The 10,169-nt window shown below is 41.6% G+C and overlaps 1 protein-coding gene and 1 long non-coding RNA gene across 2 annotated transcripts; one reads left to right on the plus strand and one right to left on the minus strand.

Annotated features, from left to right (window-relative positions):
• Positions 1–383: 383 nt before the first annotated feature.
• On the minus strand, positions 384–9,809 carry LOC123964121 (myosin heavy chain, fast skeletal muscle-like). The gene is made up of 20 exons (XM_046041229.1): positions 9,589–9,809; positions 9,227–9,482; positions 8,850–9,092; positions 8,588–8,764; positions 7,069–7,214; positions 6,891–6,981; positions 6,422–6,811; positions 6,204–6,330; positions 5,993–6,111; positions 5,437–5,633; positions 5,155–5,338; positions 4,840–5,005; positions 4,558–4,682; positions 4,147–4,455; positions 3,847–4,050; positions 2,716–2,841; positions 2,333–2,503; positions 2,049–2,249; positions 1,822–1,953; positions 384–525 (listed from the first exon to the last, which is right to left on the minus strand). Exons 1-20 carry the CDS (start codon positions 9,684–9,686, stop codon positions 508–510), a joined length of 3,480 nt encoding a protein of 1,159 aa, XP_045897185.1. The 5' UTR covers positions 9,687–9,809; the 3' UTR covers positions 384–507.
• On the plus strand, positions 8,106–9,785 carry LOC123964122. Its single transcript, XR_006823339.1, has 3 exons — positions 8,106–8,789; positions 9,229–9,538; positions 9,627–9,785. It is a non-coding gene; the product is annotated as an uncharacterized LOC123964122 (long non-coding RNA).
• Positions 9,810–10,169: the final 360 nt, after the last annotated feature.

Genomic DNA, 10,169 nt, shown 5'->3' on the forward strand with positions numbered 1-10,169 from the left:
GTTCGTATGGTCCTTTGATTATTTTGGTCTAATCATGGTTAATCCACGTCTCATGCTAGCATTAGGTATTGTAGATAGATGAGTGACAGTGAAGAGGACGGCTATTTTAACTCAGAATGTAAATGTCAGCAGGCATTCTGCTGGGATCTGCCCTGATCTCTGCAAACAGATGCTCAAATTAGACACAAACTGCACACACTGAGGGGGACTTTTATCTCTCTGACGGGCTAATTACCACTATACTAAACTATACTTATACTATATATCTTAATCTGCTAATACATCAACTATAATAAAATGAATTTCTTTATGTTGATATTCAGAAACATGGCTATGTTTGGCTATACAGTCAATCTAACGAAAGACAATGTCATTAAAGATAATGCTTCACACCACTTTAATCTTCTACAATCTCACAGCGGAGAATAACATTTGTTGACTCTGGTGAGTTTCTACTTGTGCTAAGAACTTGGATAGAGGATGCCGTCTGTGTCATCGCTGCGAGGTCTACTCAGATTCAGCAGCCTGAGACAGGAAATGGAAGGACAGGGAAGGAAAGGAGAGGAAAGGAAAGCAAAGTTATATCTTTTAGACATTAAAAACAACCTACAGTCTTAAATAAAATAAAATTGTAATGGTCATCCACATACATTAAGTAAGTTAAGTATTACATTAAGTAGTTTTGCGCACTACTAGCATTCTCATCCATGTGGGAGCTGACCTTGTGCTGTGGCACTGTTATTTCTTTTGTGGACAGATCTACAGCAAACACACCTGAAGGTTACCAGCACAGCTAATGAATATTCCTTTGTCCAAAGCTGATTGTTCAGTGATTTCAATAAAAAAGAAAAAAATGCATTTGGCGCGACCCTAGACCATGATGCTTGTTGTTTTTCTGAAAATAATATACCAAAAGGTACGGCCTAGTAATAAGACAACACATGTTATGAATTGGGGCTACATGAATATGACTGAAATGGTACACAACCGGTTAAACTCTACAGGTAAATAGTAGTTCATTACTCTGTTCACAATGCAAAGTAGCAGCAAAAGATAAATGAAGGAAGAGTGATATAATAGGAGAGTAACCGTGAACTACGGTGTAAATGAAAATATACCTTGTACACAAGAAAGGAATCTGGAGTCTGTAGAAGCAAAAGTGATGCTCTAACTGATAGTCATTGGTGTTTACCTATGTGATGCATAATTTGTTTCTTTGATTCTTTTTCTACATGATTTATCAAAGGTGGGGTCTGAAATTCTAATCCATATACATCTTTTAGTCAAAGTCAGTGAGTTTCTCCTCAAGGTCTGCTAGCTGTGCGTTGTGTGTGTGTGCTAAAATATTTGGTGTTTGAACACAGCCCTGGCTTTGGAAAACAAACTAAGTGGATCGGATGGAGCCACACGACACTATTCCAGCTGTTTCAGCCATGTTTTCAGACATGCTGGTGCTGTGATGTTAGCTATAGCAGCAGGAGAGTTCTGTGTGTCGCAGTCTGGAGCTGGTGTGCTGGCTCTGGGACCTTCTCGTCCTCTCTGCATGTTGGCTTTGCAGCAGAAACTCTGCCGACAGTTTGCTAACCCACAACTTAGCTAGCGTTAGTCACATTACTTGTTCTGTCGTTATTTGCTCTACAGCATGGTGTTTGTCATGGTATTGGATTTCTCCAGAATCTCACACCCCACCTTCAGTGATGAATGACGTCCGCTGTTAATTTCTCAGAATGCTGACCATGTATGAAACCACTGATTAGACCTCAGGAAAGTTAGCCAATTTATGGTAGAACCCATTAAGGATGCAAATAAACTAAACCTTACCTTTCCAAACTCTCTGCTCTTGGATCTCATCTTGTTGACCTGGGACTCAGCAATGTCTGCCCTCTCCTGTGCCTCTTCCAGCTCATGCTGCACCTTCCTCAGCTTAGCAAGGTGAGCATTGGCCTGCTCCTCCTGTAGAAAAAAACAAAACGAAAACATACATAGTAAGCCATAATCATAATAAAATTTATTCTATTTGTTTTTCTGGCAGACAGAAAAGACCTTACAGCTTCGTCATTGTGCCGTTTGTACGCCTTGACTTTGAGTTGCAGCTTGTCTACTAGGTCCTGCAGTCTCAAAACAGTCTTCTTGTCCTCTTCAGTCTGGTAAGTGAGCTCCTTCACTCTCCTCTCATATTTACGGATCCCCTTGATGGCATCAGCAGCTCTCTTCTGTTCACTCTCCACTTCACCCTCCAGTTCACGCACCTGCCAGAGAAAATCCAAAACCCCACAAACTCAACCTTTATCTCAATAATGTTACATCAATCTCATTTGAACAAGCGTGATACCCGAGCTTCCAGTTTCTGGAGCTGTTTCTTGCCCCCCTTCAAAGCCAGGTTCTCAGACTCATCCAGACGGTGCTGCAGATCCTTCACAGAGGCCTCCAGGTTCTTCTTCATCCTCTCCAAGTGGCTGCTGGTGTCCTGCTCTTTCTTCAGCTCCTCTGCCATCATGGCTGCCTGCATTAACACAGAAAGTTAACCTGACTTGATTTTTTGTCAGAGCAAATACCAAATAAATACTGCTCATAATCAAGCTAGGCCTGACACCAACAGCATCCATAGAGGCAACCAGGCTGCTTTATAATTATCACTGTTTCTTGCAGTTACTATCACACCATATAAACCTGTACGTGCTAGATATGATTAGAGGGAAAGTGCGTAATATTTACATCAGTGATTGCCTTCTTGGCTTTTTCCTCTGCATTGCGAGCTTCTTGGATTGCATCCTCCATCTCGCCCTGCAGCTGGCTGACTTCTGCATCCAGTTTCCTCTTGGAGTTGAGGAGACTTGTGTTCTGTAGCCAAAGGATATTTAAGAAAGTTTCAATTAAAGTTGACCACTTAACGCCGATCGTCGCAAATTCGCATCACACCGCTTGCTTTCAGACTGCAGACTGAGATAGCGTTTGTATTCTCCCCATGCCAGTTTGTGCATATTTGATACGAACCTAGGAAGCTTTTGCAAGCACTGGTTTCTCGTTTATGCCCGTTGTCGCTAATTTGCATCATACCTGAATTTATATCTATTCTATGTCCTATAGACAAATTACCTATCTCCACTTTAGCATCAGCTTGAAAGCAAATGAAAACACAAATTATTTATTTTCTTCTATAATTGTAAATTATTTCAGGCGTCAAGAGGTAAAACTTAGTTATGCAACATTAGCATTCATTTGGGGTTTCTGAGGACCTATTCACAATTCTAATTCTGATATTCACCCTCCTTTTATCTCTGTTTTGGTCTTCACCAACACCTGAGAAAAATGTCTAGCTCTTTAGCTGCTCAATGCTCCACTATGGTCACCAGCTAGTTGCTAACTTTGTCTGTCTGGTGTTGTCTGTCTGTTGCTAGGCAGCTAGTGCACAGCGAGTTTGTCATAGCTTTTTAAATGAAAACAGTTGCCTACTGCTGCTGGAAACAAAGTTGATTAGAGCTGTGAGACTGAACCATAACGGTAAAGGTGTGGAAAGTAAAGAGCTGAGTTGGGTGATCATTCTCTTTCACATTACACAGTCATTTGAGATATTGCTAATATAAAAATATGGATTCTGGCATGGTCCATGACCAGAAGGGTCTTTAAGCTCCACTTTTGAAAACAACAGATCTCAGCACCTGACCAAGTAACTGTTCTATATGATATAATATGATATATTCTTCATTAGCATCTCAAACAAACCCCTGCAGATATACAGATTATTATTATTTGTTTATTTAGAACAATAGATATCTTATGTCATAATGGTTCTGTCCCTCTAGATTTCAGTGGCCCTCTGTCATACGTTGTAATAATGCTGCTCACCTGAGAGTGCAGTAGCCCTACTCTCTCACAAGCATCAGCCAGTTCCTGTTCAGCTAATTTGCGGCTTCTTTCTGACTGTTCCATAGCAGCCCTGAGCTCCTCCACCTCGGCCTGCATCAGGCTGCTCCTGCGCTCCACCATGACCGCCTGCTCCTTCAGCTCCTCCTGGCTCCGCAGTGCCTCATCCAGGTGAAGGATTTGTTCCTGCAGAGAGACAGAATGGTCAAAGATGTAGGATTTGCCCTAAAATGGGGTTTAAAATCGAATCTTCTCGTGTTGAAGCAATGAACAATATTTCACTTTAAGGTGGGCTTGCATGTTCCTCAGCTGCTTCTGGGCTTCAGCGGCCTGCCGATTGGCGTGGCTCAGCTGGATCTCCATCTCATTGAGGTCGGTCTCCATCTTCTTCCTGATTCTCATGGCATCGTTCTTGCTGCGTGTCTCAGCCTCTAGTGCGGACTGCATTGTTTCGACAATGCGCTGGTGGTTGCGTTTCATCTGGTCGATCTCCTCATCCTTCTCAGCCAGCCTGCGATCAACCTCTCCCTTGACTTGAGTGAGTTCCAGCTGGATACGCAGAATTTTGGATTCCTCATGTTCCAGAGAGGCCTTGAATACAGACACAAACAAGAATACATTAATAAGAATGTGGCACAAATGTGATTTAAAGGTGTAATAATGTAATAATTTCTTGATTTTAAGTGAAGTTACCTCAGCTTCTTCCAAAGCAGTCTGGATCTCTGTCTTCTCAATGTCAGTTTGTTTCTTAGTCTTCTCCAGCTCATGGATGGCTTTACCATTCTCTCCGAGTTGTTCAGTCAAATCAGAAATTTCCACTTAAAATGTAAAAATGCATCACATTTCTTCAATTTATTCTATCCTTGACATGACTTGACATATTAACATAACAAGTTTTTATTCAAAATCATCAACCGTGTTGCAGATGAACCATCTTTTTAAGAAAGCGGTATCATTTTATTGTAATATACGTACGTTGCAGGTTTTTATTCTCTCGTTTGAGGACTTCAAGGTGCTCCAAAACTTCCTCGTAACAGTTCTTCATTTTGAAGAGCTCATTGCTGAGGTGGCGGGACTCCTTCTGTGATCCATCCAGCTCAGCCTGACTCTCTTCATACTTCTGCTTCCAATCCGACAGAATCTACGGAAGACACAAATTAATGCTTGTAGGTTGAGTCCCTGGTATGTTAGCCTATAGTAATCAACAATAGCGACTAGAAAAACAGACAGTTTTTGAGAATGACAGAGTTGCAAATTGTTATTTGGAGTAATAGCGATTTTCTTTGTCACCTTATCAAAGCTTCTCTGCTTTTTATCCAGGCCAGCTCCTTGAGCATTTGCCCTTTCCACATCAGCCATGAGGTCCTCCACCTCTCCCTGCAGCCTCTGCTTCGTCTTCTCCAAAGATGAGCACTTGGCATTCGCAGCCTCGACGTTCTCCTCAGCCTCCTGCAAACGTTGGGCAAGCTTCTTCCTGAGGATAACAAAGTTAAGTAAACGTAATAATTGTCATTATCTTACATTACAAATATCTAATTTCTTAATATCTATGTGTATGAGAGCAACTCTCACTTGGCTTCTTCCAATTCATCATTGCGCTGGATGGCGTCAGTCTCATATTTGGTTCTCCACTGGGCCACCTCGCTGTTGGCCTTGGACATTGCTCTCTGGAGTTCAGCCTTGGCCTCCTGCTCCTCCTCAAACTGCTCCCTCAGCAGATCACAGTCGTGACGGGCAGATTGGAGTGCATGGGCCAGCGCATTCTTAGCCTAACAGAGAGGCAGGTGTGGATTTTAGAAAGTTTTGTTAAAATTAGAATTCCTCTGGAGGCTCTTCTGCTAAGCTAAACTAATAGTCTACGGATGGAAATGTCTAACTTTTCCTATAAACCTCCCTGGTGGCCACAATAGCTGAAACTCGTTTATCAAAGTAGAAAGAAACACTGTGAAAAGTTGGAAAAGGAAATTGAGAAATATTAAGTCACACAGGTAAATCTGCTAGCCTTGCTGAGCTTCCAAGTTCAGACGCCCTTTAAGCCCCTAGACACATCAGTTAGCTTACATACCTTCAAAGATCATTAATGTCACAGACATTGTTTGGTTGCACAGAGTGCAGTAATGCAACAAACCTTTGTTTCTTCTTCAACATGCCTCTTCAGCTCCTCAATTTGCTGAGAGAAGGCCAGCTTAGCCCTCGACATCTGAGAGAGTATCGCTTCTTTCTCCTCAAGAAGACGAGAAAACTCACCTGTTAAAAGAGGTTTCAGCAAACAATGTAAGAAAAGAGAGAAGTATTTGACCAGAAAAGTCTGTTTGCCAAGATTGAACTCTGTTGCGTACCATTTTCATTCTGAAGTTTGGCCCTTTGAGCATTTATTTCAGTGATCAGACGAGTGTTCTCCTCATGTTTTGTCTTGTATTCACTCAGTTGGTCTTCCAGAGAGTGACACAGCTTCTCATAGTTAATCTGTTGTATTTATAAAATAAGTTAATGAAAATTGGTCAATTTATCATGCTATATTCAATACATGTAATATCTATATATTGGTTTAGCTTACCTTTGATTTGACCATGACCTCTATATTGCCAGACAGGTCATCAATCTCCATCTTGTACTCACTCTTCTCCTTCTCCAGCTTCTGTTTGACCCGCTGAAGGTTGTCAAGCTGCTCTCCCAGCTCAGCCACGCTGTCAGCATGTTTCTTTCTTAAAGCTGCAGCGGTGGCCTCGTGGTGGAGGGTCGACTCCTCGAGGTCTCGTCTCAGTTTCTGAAACTCGGCCTCTCGCTTCTTGTTCATCTCTATCTGAGCGGCGGCGGCTCCTCCGGCCTCCTCCAGCCTCTCACTGATCTCCTCAAGCTCCCTGGAGAGGTCAGACCTTTGCTTTTCCACCTTAGCCCTGGCAGCGCGCTCCACTTCAATCTCCTCTTCCAGTTCTTCAATGCGGGCCTGGGTAACGCAGCGAACATCCTAGGTCATTCATTGACTTGCAGCAAATTTTCTGTCAACTGTCAAGTTTTCTACGAACCTGAAGCTCCTTGATCTTCTTCTGAGATTGCACAGCCAGACTCTGCTCATCCTCAATTTTGGCTACAAGTTGGCTGAATTCAAAGTCTTTCCTGTTATGCAAAATCAAACCATGCGATTAGAGAATATGCAACGCAATGTACTTACTATAATGCTTACAATGCTGCACTACTACATACTTTTTAAGGCGTTCCTCTAGCTGCTGCTTGTCATTTTCCAAATCCATTATGGATTCTTGAGTTAATTTCAGATCTCCTTCAAGCTTTCTTTTGGCTCTGTCAATATCCATCCGTATCTTTTTTTCTTGTTCCAGAGAGCCCTCAAGCTGACACATGGACACAAGTTCAGTAATTATTAAACCCTGCATTCACAGCACAACATTGAAATATTATCACTTTGTGCAGTTGATATAGCGGCTGACAGAGCATGTAACGCTCCTTTTCACTCTCCTTTTAGCTCTGTTTTTGGTCTCCAACATCTCCTAAATGAAATATCTTTCTGAAAAGAAGATGTCTGCTGCAATGGAAAACCACAATAATGAGAGTGGTGAGAGTAGGGATGCTGATCGTTAATTTTTTCTTGATATTGATACCATTATTGAGACTGCTTAACTATCCAAGTCTTTATCGATACCACTATTGATACTTTACCTGCACGGTATGAGGAAAATATTCAATGTGGGACAGCATTGTTATATATTGATTTGACATATCATGACATATGATATGTCAAATCAATTTTAATTTCCTGGTTGTTTTTAAATTAACTATAGGATTAGAATTGAAAATTTTAAATACAACTAAATGTTGTTTCTAGAGCAGCAACATTAATGTTTACAACAGCTATGTCAGTATATAAAGCAAATATGTGCCATCACAATACTGTCAGATTTTAAGATTACAGACCAGTATATGAGACAGACAATCAGCTTTCTATTTAGCTTGTTTGTAACATCTGGGTAATGCCAAGTTAATGTTAGCTGTGCTTGTATAAAACACACAGGATGACTGAGGACAGAGCAGTTTAAATTAACCCCTCTACATGTTTACCCTACATACAGGTGTATTGATAAATGTCTTTTTACTTTATCAATAAATAACATTAGGTTTCTTAATCCTTGCATTTCAAGTTAAATCAGATTTGACACTCGAGACATAATGTTACATTATATGACCCGCTAGTCTTGATAGCAGCAGTATGCAACAGTATGCGACACTGCAATGCTCTGTAGCACTGAGGGGAACTGGTGATCAGGTGATAATTCTCTGTGAGTTCATTATACAGTCATTTGATTGTTTACAGAGAACTTTGGTGGAATCGACTTTTCATTCCACGCATTCTTCTTCCTTGTCAAAACCTGCCCTTTGTGTTACCCACAACGCAAATTGACCGCTGACAGTTTTGAAGCCTTATGCTAGTAGGACCAAATGTTTTTTTCTTTGTCAAACTTGTAGTCTTCAGACCCATCAGAAGCTGACTCAAGTGACATCACTTGAAGACATTTAACTTCACACAGCTCCCTCTAGAGCCACAAACAAACTATACAACTTTTTTTCACATATGCAGTCGGAGTCTCCAACACCACAGACTCTGATGTGTAAAATCATTAGAGTTCCCCTTTTGCCAAAAAGAAATTGATTAGAGCCCCTTTAAGTTACACATGCTATGATTTCCTAAAGTTAATGGCCATAGATTTACATCATCGACTTGTTGCTCCAGCTTGATCTTGGCTTTGGTCAAACAGTTGACTTTGTCTTCCTCTGCTTGCAGGTCATCCAGTGTCTGCTGGTGGGCCTCCTGCAGAGCCAACTTCTCCTTGGATATCTTGGCGATGGTGTCATCAAGAGAAGACATCTCCTCAGTCAGATTCTTCACCTGAATGTGAAGCAAAGAGCAATCTGTTAGTAAGAGTTTAAATGTCTGGGTTTGGTGTTCAGATGACCACCCAGCAGACACACACCTTGTTTTCAGTGGCATGTTTTTCCTTCTCCACTTTAGCCAAGGTGAGCTCCAAGTCATCAATATCTTTCTTCAGCTCAGAGCACTCGTCCTCCAGCTTCCTCTTCTTGGAGGTCAGCTCGGCGTTCACCTCCTCCTCATCCTCCAGTCTCTCGCTGAGTTCTTTGGTCTTTGCCTCCAGCAAAATCTTGTTCTTAATCAGGCCCTCACATCTTTCCTCTGCATCTACCAGACTCTCACTTTCCTGTTCAATAAAGACACAATTTGTATTTATGTAATGGGCAGTTCTACGGAAGAGCATGCTGTAGCCATTATATGGCAAGACTTCAAGTACATTAACAGTAATTTGTTTGCAAAAAGTGTGTTTTCTCTACTTACAGACTGAATCTGCAGACACAAGTCATTCTTCTCCTGAAGCAGGGAAACCATTTTGGCTTCCAGTTCCTTCCTCTTAGCCTCAGCTTTGGCTAAATCCTCCTTACACTTGGCGAACTCCACTTTCATCATGGCCATCTCCTTCTCCGTCTCAGCACTCCTCAAGAGTGGCTTGATCTTAAAGTAAAGCTTCATCCATGGCCAGTGTTTCACATTCATGAAGGAGCGAATGTTGTATTGGACAATATAAATGGACTCTCTGGAAAGTGATGGAGTTCATGCTTAGTTTTCAGTTAGTACGTTCATAGATCTAAGGTATGATATTTTTATAATCTATGATTTTAATCTACCATAATTGTGATTACCTCCTCTCCATCATTTTCTGAAACTCCTTCCTTCTGAGGAAGCCCCGACACAAGGCTTGAGTAATGGTGATGAGAGTGGCCAGTTTGTCATCCCTCATCTCTTCTAGTAGACCCAAGAGCCCGGCTTTGAAGAACACCTTCAGGAAATAGGAATTAGGATATACACTGCTCAAAAAAATAAAGGGAACACAAAATAACACATCCTAGATCTGAATGAATGAAATAATCTCATTAAATACTCCTTTCTTTACATAGTCGAATGTGCTGACAACAAAATCACACAAAAAATATCAATGGAAATCAAATTTATCAACCCATGGAGGTCTGGATTTGGAGTCACACTCAAAATCAAAGTGGAAAACCACACTACAGGCCGATCCAACTTTGATGTAATGTCCTTAAAACAAATCAAAATGAGGCTCAGTAGTGTGTGTGGCCTCCACGTGCCTGTATGACCTCCCTACAACGCCTGGGCATGCTCCTGATGAGGTGGCGGATGGTCTCCTGAGGGATCTCCTCCCAGACCTGGACTAAAGCATCCGCCAACTCCTGGACAGTCTGTGGTGCAACGTGGCGTTGGT

This window comes from Micropterus dolomieu, unplaced genomic scaffold (genome assembly GCF_021292245.1).
Source record: "Micropterus dolomieu isolate WLL.071019.BEF.003 ecotype Adirondacks unplaced genomic scaffold, ASM2129224v1 contig_710, whole genome shotgun sequence".
Taxonomy (NCBI): domain Eukaryota; kingdom Metazoa; phylum Chordata; class Actinopteri; order Centrarchiformes; family Centrarchidae; genus Micropterus; species Micropterus dolomieu.

Coding starts and splice junctions, on each gene's coding strand:
- LOC123964121 (XM_046041229.1), bottom strand. CDS start 9,686: ATGAGGGATGACAAACTGGCCACTCTCATCACCATTACTCAAGCCTTG. Junction 8,765..8,849: donor AACATGCCACTGAAAACAAG/GTGTGTGTCTGC, acceptor CTTCACATTCAG/GTGAAGAATCTGACTGAGGA. Junction 7,215..8,587: donor TGGAGCAACAAGTCGATGAT/GTAAATCTATGG, acceptor TCCATGTGTCAG/CTTGAGGGCTCTCTGGAACA.